This window comes from Marmota marmota, unplaced genomic scaffold (genome assembly GCF_001458135.2).
Source record: "Marmota marmota marmota unplaced genomic scaffold, marMar, whole genome shotgun sequence".
Classification (NCBI taxonomy): Eukaryota; Metazoa; Chordata; class Mammalia; order Rodentia; family Sciuridae; genus Marmota; species Marmota marmota.
Window position 1 is genome coordinate 15,966,990 of NW_025999900.1, and position 13,595 is coordinate 15,980,584.

The window sequence follows — 13,595 nt, forward strand, 5'->3', positions numbered from 1 at the left end:
AAATGAGATTTCGTTCTAACAGAGACTAAACAAGAAAGATAATAACTGAACAAGGTGGGATCCAACAAGAATGTAGTATAGAATGTAATGATTTAGGAATTGCTTTTTTTCTAAGCAACTCAGTAGAACAAGTCTTAATGAAGGAAGGCAAAGATTTACAGCTGGCACATTTGTGATTCTTAATGATTAATTACTTGATTAATAAATTTGAATTCATCATCTTATAAATGGAAGAAAATGATGTGCCTCGTCAGTCTATCTCAGTCGGGAGGCAAGAAATTCGAAAGAGAAGGCGAACTCTCCAACCAATGGTAGACAAATCCCAGCAGACTGAAGGGACAGAGAAAAAGAAACACCAGGCTGTATCACAATCGACTGTCCCCAAGGCTATCTTAAGTATTGGTAATATTCCTGGAAGCAATGGCCACTACTCTGCCAACGAATATGAGCGTTTTCAAGTATCTTCTCAACTTCAGCAAACTTGGGCAAAGAAAAAGCATGGGCAGAAAATGACTGATGAATCTCTCCAGACAGAAACCTCTGTGGAAAAGAAAAAAGTCAAGTCATCTGATAGACCAGTGGGGCCTAAAAAGAAGCCAGCTTGTGTTGGAAAAGCAGGTCCCGAATTGCCTGAGGGTGTCCAGGGAGTAGAAATTATACCAAGCCAATACTCAATTCAATTTAAAATAGACAGATCTCAGCAGACCATTTATACTGGGGACCTGTCTGTGATGAGCTTGCCCCAAGTAGAAAAAGTGGACAAGGAACAGCAGACATACTTTGCTGAATCAAAAATACTGATTATTTCTGAGGCAGATAGCTCTCTTACAAATTCAAAGGAAAGTATCCACATATATAAATCCTTAAAAAAGATTTTTGTTAGTGACAGTCCTGAATTTCAACCAGCAATAAGTAGCCATGGAAAAAAAAGGCAGAAAAATATCAACAGAGATTCATTTACTCAGGAAACCCCAAAAGATACTCCATTATTTTTAGCAGATGAGTCTAGGCAAGAGGGTTCAGTTGTTAAAAAAGATGCTTCTGTTGAAAGAGAGTATCTACCAACAGAAGAATTTCCTACTGAAGGACACTTTTTACCAGCTGAAGAGGCCATAGCTGAAGTAGAGCCCAGACTTGCTGAAGAGACCCCTACTGAAGTACAACCTACAATTGAAAAGACCCTTGTATCTGATAAAACTACTTCAACTACAGAGATTACAGTACCCTCTTCTCCAGATGAAGGATCTCCTTCCCTAGAGCCTGAAGGCCCTGCAGAAGGACAGTTTTTACCAGCTGAAGGGGCCATAGCTGAAGTAGAGCCCAGGATTGCTGACGAGACCCCTACTGAAGTACAACCTACAATTGAAAAGACCCTTGTATCTGATAAAGCTACTTCAACTACAGAGATTACAGTACCCCCTTCTCTAGATGAAGGATCTCCTTCCCTAGAGTCTCTGGCTAAAATTCAGCCTCCACTGGTGCAAGAGGCTCTTTCAGAAGATCATTTTGGTCAAGCAGAGTCCTCACTAGCTGAAGTAGATCCTTCAGAAGAGCTTCCTCCTGAAATTCAGCTTCCACTAGTAGAAGAGACTCCTGTTGAAGTTCGACCTACAGTATCTGAAGATGAGTTTGGTGAAGCTCCAGCTGAAGTACAGTCTGCAGAAAAGGCCCCTGCTCAAGTTCAGCCTCCATCAGTTGTAGAGGCTCTTACAGAAGTGATCCTAGAACTTGAACTTCCAACAAGTAAGGAAGCCCCTAAACAAAAGCCCTCTGCTAAAGTGCATTCTCGAACAGATAAGAAGTCTCCTATAGAAAAGCACTCTCCCAAAGTTCAGCCTCTCATTGATGAGGGAGGCATTGTAGAAGAGTTCCCGGCTGCAGTTCAGCCCCCACCAAATGAAGAAGCTCCTGTTGAAATTCAGTCTCCATCATTTGAGGAGTATCCTATAGAAGAGGCTCCTGCTGAAGCTCAGCCTCCACCAGCTGAGGAGTCCCCTCTAAAAGAAGACTTGTCTCTAGATCAGTCTCCACCAGCTAAGGAGACCATTTCAAAAGAGGTCCAGACTGATATTCAGTCTCCATCAGATGGGGAGGCCTTTCCAGAAGAGGTCCTGGCTCAAGTTCAGTCTCTACTAGCTGAAGAGGCCATGCTTCAATTTCAGAGTCCACCAGTTGAGGAGTTCTTTCCAGAAGAAGTCCAGGTTCAAATTCAGCCTTTATTAGCTGAGGAAGTCCCTGCAGAAGATGACCCCGGTGACGAAGATCTTTCAGTAACTGATGTGGTTCCCACTGAAGGGTTTCCTGTGCAAGAGATGATTGCTGAAGTTCCACCTCCACCATCTGAACCAACTCCTGCAAATGGGGATGTGTACTAGAGAATGTGTTTCCTGAACTTCAGTCTCCCTAGATAGCAGGTGTCTCAGTGTCAGTTGTTTTAGAAGATAATAAAAAATTTGAAGAAAGTGTTCCTGTTCCTGAAGATTTGTCTATTGTCAAAGAGGAACAGGTTCCCAGTATTGAAATAAAAGATACAATTAATATAGAATTAAAAGACTTCTCTTGAGTTGTAGACAGGTCCTAGTCATCTGAAAGAAATTTGTGAATCCGATAAAAAAAAAAGGGAACCCCAAGACTGAGGATGCAGTTTGGAAAACAATAAAAGTGGTAGCAATTTAAAATGATTTGTGTTTTATTCAAATCTATAGCATGTAAAATAACTATTTTGAAAAATAAGTAAGTTTATGATTGAACTCATTACTTACAATCTCCTTTCTATAGGGGTTGTCTACTGTTGACAGGGTTGTCTACTCTAAAGCCATATTTTCTTTTCTCTGCTTAAGTACATGTAGCTTCTAGTGGAAATGTCATTAACTTTAAATTGCTTGGGTTTATTTACATATCCAAACCTACATGCCATTCTCTTCCTCTTTGTTACAATTCCTCATACCTCTTGTAATCTTTCATTCCATTTCTTCTAAGACTAGCTTCTCGCTCCTGGTTTTTTTTTTCAGTCTAAGTGTTCTTCCTTATCTGCGTATTTTACATTTCAGTGTTTGGAGAGGAAAACTTATTTCCTTTGTAAAGAGCTTCATTTCTGTGAATTGAAGATGGTCACAGAGGAAGTATTTTTTTTTAATGTATGTAAATATAAAGAAAATATACTTACATTGCCTTGAGGACACATTCCTATTTAGTTTTAATTTCACTTCCTTTTTTTAAATATTCTGAACTTGTGAGGAAGAGAAAATTAGAATACAATTGACTTCTGTTTATCCTTATTTTATTCTTGGATGTTATTAATTGTTTTTTCATTTTACCTCCCAAAGTTTTGGTTACTGTCATATAGAAATACAATTGACCTTTTGTGTTGGCCTTGAATGCTACATTTTGCTTATCTCATTTATTAGCTTTGACAACTTTTTTGTAGATGACTCAATTTTCTGCAGGGATCTCATCATATATATATTCACAAATATAGTTTTACTTTTTTGCTTTCAATTTGTTTCTTTTGTCCTATTTCACCGTGAGAACAAATATCCTTGCTTCATTACTGATATTGTGGGAAAAGCTTACAGACTTTTGCCATTAAATATGACATTGATTATAGGTTTTTCACTGATGACATTTATCTGGTTGAGGAAATGTCCTCTTATAGCTGAGAGTTTTTTTTTCTCATTAGAAATGGTTTTTGAATTTCAGCAAATGCTTTTTATAAATCTAATGAGATCACTGTGTATTTTTCAGTTTTCATTTGTTAATGTGGTGAGTTTTATTGATTTTCAAATATTAGACCAACTTTTCATATGCAGATAACCCTTCATTGGTCATGGTGTACTACTATCATTTTCATGCATGTTTGGGTTCAATGTGCTAAACAAAAGCAAAATCAATTCAGAATATATAGATCTTTAGTTTTTTCTTGTAGTGCCTTTATCTGGTTTTAGTATCCGTATAATGCTGGCCTCTTACAATGAATTGAGAAGTATTTTCTCATCTTTGTTTTTCTGGAAGATATTGTGCAGAATTGGTAGTAGTTATTGCCTAAATGTTTCATAGAGTTCACCAGTGTGAAGCCATTTGGGCCTATTACTTCTGGGATTTTTCTTATTGGAAATTCTATTTCTTTAATAGAAATAGAGCTATTTATGTTATCTGTTGTAACATTTTTTTCTTTTCCTTTTTATTACTGTATGATCTGTAATGATGTTTTATCTCTAATTATTCATACATTATACAGATAGATCTTGGTAGCTTGTGCCTTCTCTGAAGACATCTTTTTCTTCCCAATGGAGTCTGGCTTAAGATTTATTTAGTTTTGCTGATTTCTTAAAGAACTAGCCTTTGGTTTCATTGATTTTCTCCTCTTTAACTGATTTCTGCTCCTTATCATTTCTTTCCTTCTATTTCTACTTATGAAGTATTTTTCTTATTTCTTCTGATGGAATCTGAAGTTATTGCTATAATCTTTGCTTTTCTAATTCAGGCCTTAGTGCTATCTATCATTCTTGGAGCACTTTTTGGGCTTTATTTCATACATTCTAATGCCTTGTAATTTCATTATCATTCAGCTAGAATACTTTGTAATTTTATTTTTGATTTATTCTAGGACAGCTTCAATACTTAGAAGGGTCCATTTGCTTTCCAAATATTTTGGAATGGGGGCTCCAGATTCCTTATTGTTCTTGATTTTTCATTTACTTACTTTTTTTGTAATAAAATATGATTTTCAGCTTTGACTTTTTAATTCAGATTTGCTTTATAGGGTATCTTGGTAAGTGCTCTGTGTTTTAATATTCTGCTCTTTGGGTTAGAGGATTCTATAAATGTCAATTTTAGAATCAAAAGTTGGTTACTGGTGTTCAGTTCATCTATGTCATTACTGGCTTTCTAGCTCCCTGTTCTTTAGATCATTGAAAGAGGTGTGTTGCAACCTCTGACTATAATTATGGATTTATCTGTTTCTTCTTAAAATTCTATCGTTTTTTTTCCTTCATGTATCTTTAATTTTTGAAATTAACTGCACAAACACTTATATTATTATGTCTTCTTGCTAGGGAACCCTTTTATCTCTGTAATGGTTTCCTACCAATAACATTGACACTAGGGTAGTTTAGATTTCTGATTTTTGCTTTCTCTGTTTTTCCTTTTGTGTTCTCTTCTTCCTCTTAATTATTTTATTTCCAAAGTTATTTTTTTTGAAACACAGATATGCTCATGTAGTCATTTGCCTATAGAATAAAAATCTAGATATCTTAGAAAGATAGCTATGGCCTTTCACTGTCCCTTCTCAGATTCTTTATATCACCCTAAGTACAGGTGGTATGAAGTGGAGATTAAGAGCATAACTGGCCGTTTGTAAACCCCCGACTCTCACTTATGAACTGTGTGGCTATTTCAAATTAATCAGCCTGCTGGTGCCTCAGTTTACCTATCTGAAATATAGACACAGTAAGGACAGTGCCTAATTATAGGATTGTTGTAACAAAAGAACTAAACCATTTTAAGTTCTTAGAATAGTATCTAGTACATAGTCAGCAGCAGATGCTGACTCTGGCTCTCATAATTATTACTTGGATACTTCCTCTCTGGTGACATCCCTTTTCAGTTGCCTAAATGTTTCATAGAATTCACCAGTGTGAAGCCATTTGGGCCATGAAGTTCTTGCTGTACCTGACAATGATTGTCATACTTCCATGTCTCTTCTTTGTTCCCTGTGTTTTAGTGATCTGTATCTTGGACACTTTGCTATTATGTTAGCTAATCTGTATTGCATCCCATTTAATTCTTTTATTTTAGTAGGCAGCCTCCTTATTAGGCTTAGCATGCAGGTTCTGGCCTACTTTGTTTTTAATAATTTTTTTAAATTGTAGATGGACACAATACATTAATTTTATTTATTTATTTTTATGTGGTGCTGAGGATTGAACTGAGTGCCTCACATGTACAAGGCAAGCACTCTGCTGCTGAGCTTTGACAGCCCCAGCCCTCTGGCCTACTTTTGTGACTGATGGTGCCAATGAAAATTTAATTTTCAGAGTATTTGTGGTGCTATTTCAGTCTGCTTAATTTACCCTGGACTCCCACTGGTTCCTGCTAGTGCCACCTGAGGGAGCAGAAGGAATTTCCTCTGGCCTGAAGCCTCTAGGTGGGAAAGGGAGCTTTATTTCATTGGAAGAAAAAGATTCCCTGGCAGATGCTTATGTGATTGGAATCACTCTTTCGGTGCTTCCAGTTACATGTCTCTTATTGTGGAAGTCAGAGTCTCAGATCCTAGGGACAAAGAGACTCCTGAGCTAGACGTTTCGAGATTTCCCCTTTCAGTACCACTAACATTTTAGGGGAGGAAATGTGTGGGCAGAAGAGTGGTAAAGGATGCTTCCTCTGGCTCTTTATTACCAATGGGACTCCTTACCTATCTCCACTGCCGGGGCTGGTGCCTGCAAGTTTTGCTGGGTCTTGTTGAAGAACTCATTTTCAATTCAAGGGAGAAATAAGCCTACCTGGGCTGTCTTCTGTTGTGAGATTGTAAATCTGGAAACAATGGAGTCACTGTTTTGGGTTGGTTAGGGATTGTAAAAATGCACTGCCACCTTGCTTTTTCTCTAATCCTGGGGTCTCTAACCAGTTTGCCTTCCATTTTCTTCCTTTCAGAGTTCCCCGCTGGTTGCCTCTTTCATTATCTCCAATGTTTAAATTTATCAGGGTGAAGCAGGGAGAAATGGGTATATGTCATCTTGTCAGGATTGCAAATTTTTCCTATTTGGAATGCTCTTCATCGCCATTAACTCTCTCCAATTTAGGAGAGCCTATTTGTCCTTCAAGTCTTAGTTCAGTTAGTATTTCTCTATGAGAAGTTTCTTGAATCTAGCACCCGTGCTTTTTCATATTTTTTCTTTGATAAACACCTGTCCTCATGGAATGTACCTTATTTACTGCTTTTATAGCAAATAGAACAAATCCATTCTTCCCAATCCTCTCAAAGACCATCCCCTTCATCAGACTCCATCTCTTCCTGCCTCCATAAGGACACAAATTTATCAAATCTCCTCTTTCCTTCTGCATCATCCCTTTTCCCCATTAGATTTCATCAAAGTTTCTCTCTCTACTTATTCTCATGAACTTTCAAACATGCTTCTTATTTTTATTCATCATATGCAATCAAATAAATATTCCCTTCATATTTTCTCTTCCAGCCACAGCTCCATTTCTTGGCTTTCCTTGACAGTAAAAGTTGAAGTAATCTACTTACTATGTCTAATTCCTCTCTTCCTATTCTCTCTGGGACCTGTTTCAATCAGGATTTCATTCCTACTACTCAAGTGTAACTTTAATCATAAAGGTCACCAGTGACCACTACCAAATTTATTAATAGTCAATGCCCATCCTCATCTTACTTAGCCCGATGGTATCTTTTAACACAGTAGATCATTTACATTTGATACTGTCTCTTCCTTGAGATACTTTTCCTCCTACATAGTCAGTGGATTATTCTTAACCTTTGCTAGTTTCCCATTATCTCTCAGCTTCTTAATGCTGGAGGACCCCAAGGTTCAGTTCTTGTGTCCCATCCTTTTTCTACCTATGTTTACTTCTTTGGTAAGTTTATTTAAAAACCTGTAAAAACTATCTGTTTGATATGATAGCTTATATCTCTCCAACCTTAGCTCTCAGGCAGCCTACTTGAAACTTCTTTATGACTACTAAGCATCCTTCCACTGTAAAGATAGGCTGTGATTTTGAAGTAGCCAGAATGTTTCTCATCTCCATTAGTATATTTTTATTTACACTTGAGACAGCAAGACTAATTTTTGGAAAATGACAAGGTATGAAAGAATGAAAAGAATAGTGATGGAGGTACATTACATTCAGAGAGGGAAAGGTTTTACAAGAAAAGGCAGAACAAAAGAGTGAGGAGGAGCAGTTGGAAGAGGTATTGCTTTGAGGATATTTTGATATTATAATTTTTATGTATTCCATTATTTTAGAGTATCAGATAGCTAAGTATGAGAAAGGGGTGGGTAGATGATTTCATCTCCTTTAGAGAATTTGAGAACAGTCTTGAAAAAGAGAAGTTGAAGATATATTTCAGGCCATGAGAGATACTTGTAAGGCCATCAACGAGGCATAATTCCCAGATCAGCCCAAGAGCTCTCTGTGAGGCTAACTACAAATAATTGAATTGGTGTGGCTGAACACATCTCTGAGAATATGAAGGCACTGGTGCCTCCTTTATCAAGAACATATGGATGCAATTATTAAAAAATGTTTATAAACTCTTTTTTCAGATTTTAAAATTTATTATTAGTGGTCTATTACAATTATATTTAATAGTGGGATTCATTATGCCATATTCATACATGCACAAATTCCTTCCTTAGTACCTTTACTTTCTTTCCCCTCTTCCCTTCTCCAAATCTGTTTGATCTACTCTACTGATCTCCCTTCGATTATTATTATAAACTCTTGACTATTCAACTCTTTAAAGAATTTCCTTCATGTTATATTTTATAACAGCTTTCATATGTTTAATCCTACTTATACCTGGAGAAAAAGACTAGAAGAAATTGTTATGTGGTGGTGATGGTTAATTTTATGTGTTTATTTAATCGTTAAAAACTAATCTAGGTGTTGCTATAATGGTATTTTGTAGATGTGGTTAATAGCTACAATATATTGGTTTAAGTGTTACCCTTGGTAAAGTGAATGAATTTCATCCAATCACTTGAAGAGCTTAAAAGAAAAACCATTGAAGAAATGTTACCTCAAGATTATAATATTGATCATACTGAGTTGCCTGCCTATAAGCCACCCCTAAAAATTTTGGACCTAAGACTGAAACATTAATGCCTGCCTGAGTTTCTAGTCTGGCAGCCTCTTCTGTGAATTTCAGATGTACCAAACCTCACAACTGTCACAACTGTGTAAGTCAATTGACTTAAAATAAATATCTATTATATAGTAGAAGATATGTACTTATGTACACATATATGCATATATAATATACATTTATTATAAGTATATATATATATATATATATATATATATTTAAGTATAAAAACATTTACCAGATGTTATAGATCTTTAACCATTTAGGAATTTGTTATGGTTTAGATATGATTTATCCCTCAAAAGCTCATGAAAGAAAGTTTAGAGGTGAAATGACTACATTAAGAGAGCTTTAACTAGTCTAGTTGTTAATCCCCCAATAGGGATTAACTGGGTTGTACTTTAGGCAGGGAGGGTGTGGGCTGGAGGAGGGGAGTCACTGGGGTCCTGCCTTTGGGTTTCTGTTTTGTTCCTGGTGAGAGAGGACCTCTCATTCTCTGCTTCTTGTTCGCCATTGTCTGAACTACTTTCCTCCTACATACCCTTCTGCCATAATTTATTTTTTGTATTTGGCATATTTTATTTTTGTATTCTGCCTCACCTTGGGCCCAGAGGACTACAGTTGACCATTTATGGACTGAGCTCTCTGAAACTATGAGCCCCAAATAAACTTTTCCTCCTCTAAAATTCTTCTTGACAGATCTTTTGGTCACAGCGATGAAAAAGCTGACTAAAACAGAGTTGTTAGGGAATTCTGAAAATTAGACTTGAAAATGATTTCTGTGATGGAAAATTATAATTTTTGGCTCTGCTTGAGAGATTTTCCCATCCAAATTTGCACCAGGCCAAATTATATCTGGAGATTTAAGCCAATTTTGATATTTTCACCCCTAAATCTTGTTTAAAAATGTCACCATGGCAACTGAGGATCAAAAAGACTCTGTGGTTGCAAGAACTGACAGAAAGACAAAAACTAAAGCTAAAACAACAATAGCAGCAACAAAGGCAAAAAGCAAATGAAAAGAAATCATACAGTGTACAAGTAATGTCACATGCTAAATCATATTACCACATTATTATCTCATTTCCTTAATTAAAGAGGTTTCTGAACTAGCAGATTAGAAAAATATGTTAGATTTAGTGCATCCTGACTTCAGGATTTGATGAGATTTCTTACAATGATTAGAAAATATGGAGAAATGTGGTCTGGCATGACTCAGTTTGGATAATGAGTTATTGAACTCACAGGGTAAACACTTTAATGCATGCACTATTGTTGGTGGAGAAAAGAAAATGGATTTGAGAATTATTGTGGAGGTACAAAAAATAGCACTTACTAACTGTATGTCACTCTCATTGGGGAAAGGAACATTTTGCATAATTTTCCTGTTTGGACATCTAGGTGTATGTGGGTTCTACTCACTAAAATTGGGAAAAAGACACGGAAACGTGCTGGAGAACAGAAGTTAGAGATGACAATTTTAGTTTTGGATATTTTGAGTTTTAGGCACTTGTGGGACACACAGATGGAAATATTCAGTAAGCAACTAAAAATGTCTTATGTGACCCAGGAAACACTCAAACGCTCCATATGAGAGGGTAACATACAGTCACATTTAGGTTTAAACAAATGTCAAGAATTTTAGTTGTACTAATTAAGACAAAGGAGATATTAGATATTTCTGACATAATTTACTGAGGAATTGTTTTTAAAAGGGAAATGAATATTATATATTATATATGACAAATATAAAATATATATGTATTAAGGAGAAGATGCTGGTAGGTGTAGGTATGAATATATTAAAACCATCTTTCTCCCTCTCCCTCTCTCTGCTTTCCTGGCTGCCATGAGGGCAGCAGCTCTGGCTCTGCACACATCTTCACTGTGATGCCTCACTATAGGCTCATAGCAAATGAGCCAGCTGACCATGGACTAAAACCTCCAAGACTGTGAGCCCAAATAAGTCTTTCCTTCTCTAAGTTGTTTTGATGAGGCATTTTTGTCACAGGAATAAAAATCTAACTAACACAGAGAGCTTGATAAAAGAAAAGAGAGGACATAATAAAAGAAATCAGAAGGTATAATGAAAAGAATACCTGAGGGAATCATATTTGGAGTACTTGATTGGTATAAAGCAAGGGCTCTTTCTCTAGGAGAACAATAAGTAATGATAAGAATAGATATTGAGGAGGAAGGAGTTAAAAGATCAGGCCTGTGATTCATTTCTGTCTTGAATACCAGGATGGTGCTTCTGAGGGAAAGAAAAGAAGGCAGTTTACCTAGACTAATCACCTTGTGAGCATGGTAACTGGTCCTTCAGGTAAAGAGACTCATGATATTCATTATAAGAAGAGGCCTTATTTATGGAATGTCCTTTATAGGTTGTCCCTGGCTAAGAGTTACTTTTGATAAATACATATTGAATGTTCAGAGTTCTAAGGCATGGAAAGTGTCACAGCAACTACACAATTCTCTGTGAGTATAAAACAGAGTTATTTCATAACTAAACCCTCCTTCCTGTGTAAATAGACCCACAAGCCCTCAATTAGAAATCTCATGTATTATTCTGGTCCAGATGGCTTCTCTACAATGTAGGAAGGGAGGACTTGAGCCACACAGGATATTTCAGACAACTTTCCAGGATAATTCATCATATACCTCTTGGTTGCTTATGTACTTTAAATAATTTGTGAAACTAGCTACTTAGGTAAGATCTATAGTATGTGTGGTTCTGATTTGGTAATTTTTTAATTTGGTGGGTTGGGATACAGTAGACCTGTTTTTTTTTTTTTTTCCTCCATGGTTTATAAAGATGGTGCCATCAGCTAAGAGTAAGGATTTGGAGATGGGAATTAAATGGACACTTAAATGAATATTTTGACTAGGCTCTGTGGGAGAATTGGAAAGGAATCTGATCAGAGAAATGTAAAATGATTGCAAAGGGGTATTCATATCTAGCTACGGTAAGGTCAATGTGATAAGTAAACGGAACAATTGAGTTCACTAATAGAAGCAGAGTGTGGGGGAGTGCAGGAGATGCCTACCCTGCTTCACTGTGCACTAGAAAGTTATCCTTATGGGCTATGATACTCTAACAAAAAACATTTAAGGGATACTGAGCAGATGTTAGGGACTTGATTCATTATTATGTCCCATGGTGGGCAATGGAAAGATTGGCAAAATTTAGCCAAGAGAAAATAAGGCAGGTCTTAGGTGACTGAATTAGAACCAATAGTTGGAAGCTATGAGGAACCATTTTGTGATAATAGAATGAGGCATTTGAAAAAGCTGCCTGAAGACAGAAAGTACAGCTTTGTTTTAGAAATTCTAATACTCCTAGAGATTTTAGTGTAGCAGAGCTGAGGTGAGGTCCAATAAAACATAACAAAAACAAAAACAAAACTCCCCAGGATAATTCGTTATGTACCCAGATTTTGGACAACCAAGCTGGTTGATATAGTGAATACAGGAAACTCCAGTAGATTGATTGAAATGATACCTAATGTTCTCTCCAAACTGAGGAAGTGTGCTAATATACTGAAGACTAGCAGCAGTTGTTTTCAATGAATTCTCTCCCCCTCTTTCCTTATAGTTTTGTGGAACAGCTGGCCTCTGGATGAGTCATTTATTTTCTATGGCTATCCAACATAGCCTTTCCATAGCTTATGAAATATGACTCATTTGTGGTCCCTTAGTCAGATGGCAGGAAGCCTGACATAAGTGAGCCATCTAGACACTCATCAGTACTGAGCTGTCTCTGAAGAGCTTGAGTCAGAAATATTAACAGGAGTGCACTCTGAGGCTGAGATCTTACACTCATGTACAATAAGCTCACCTGAGAAACTGACAAAGGGTTGAGCCTATCATAGGCCCTGGTCTGACATTTTATATTGCCTTTATCAACCATTATGGAAATGTTCACAAATCTCAGCATAGAATACAAAGCAGTGGCTGAGAAAATTCTCTCTACAGTATCTATTGAGAGGGACAATTATTGATGACACTTCTCTCCATATAGTGCTTTTTACAAGAGAACCAGTGACGATACCTTCACAGCGGAGAGATGTTAAGCATTTTGATCCCATGGTATCCTATTTGACTTCAATCTTTATTTTATTTTCTGTAATCAAAAATTTAATGGTCCTATCTCTTCTGTGGGCTGATGGGTCCAATTTGGTTTTAAACATTTTTTCCCCCTCAATCATTCCATTCTCATTAAAGGATGCTGTTTTTTCTATAAACCATCATCACAGATCTTGGTTTTTAAGATATCCTCTTGGCCATTGTTTCTCAAACATAGCTATAATAAGAGAAATGAGGGGACAGTTGTTAAAAATACAAGTTTTTAGGCTTCAACTCTGGAAATTCTCAGTGGCCTAGGGTGGGTTTAATTATTTGTAGTTTAAACAAGAACTCCAGATGTTTCTCCAATTATCAGTTTGCAAAGATGCTTTCTCATGATAGTCACTAGAAGAGCTGGTCACATATAGAGAGTCTTAGGTCCCAACATATCAACATATTTATTGAGAATCTCTAAAAGAGGAACTTGAGAAATTTGTAGTTGTAATTTCCCCAAAGGATTCTTGTATATAACCCCTATGAACCTTAAAAGCTGCAGGATTTTACTCAGATGGGTGAGAATCTCTGCTTTGCATCTGTAGGTATGGTTTCCCCTTTCTGTAAACAGTGATGTTTACAGAAAGATCCACCATGGACTCCTGATATAATCTCAGAAACATTCAGTTTGGAACTGAAACTTATCTCT

The 13,595-nt window shown here is 36.7% G+C and overlaps 1 protein-coding gene across 1 annotated transcript; it reads left to right on the plus strand.

The window, feature by feature from the left end:
• The first annotated feature begins 227 nt into the window (after positions 1-227).
• Positions 228-2,563, plus strand: Fscb (fibrous sheath CABYR binding protein). Its single transcript, XM_015487347.2, has 2 exons — positions 228-2,366; positions 2,408-2,563. Exons 1-2 carry the CDS (start codon positions 228-230, stop codon positions 2,561-2,563), a joined length of 2,295 nt encoding a protein of 764 aa, XP_015342833.2.
• Positions 2,564-13,595: the final 11,032 nt, after the last annotated feature.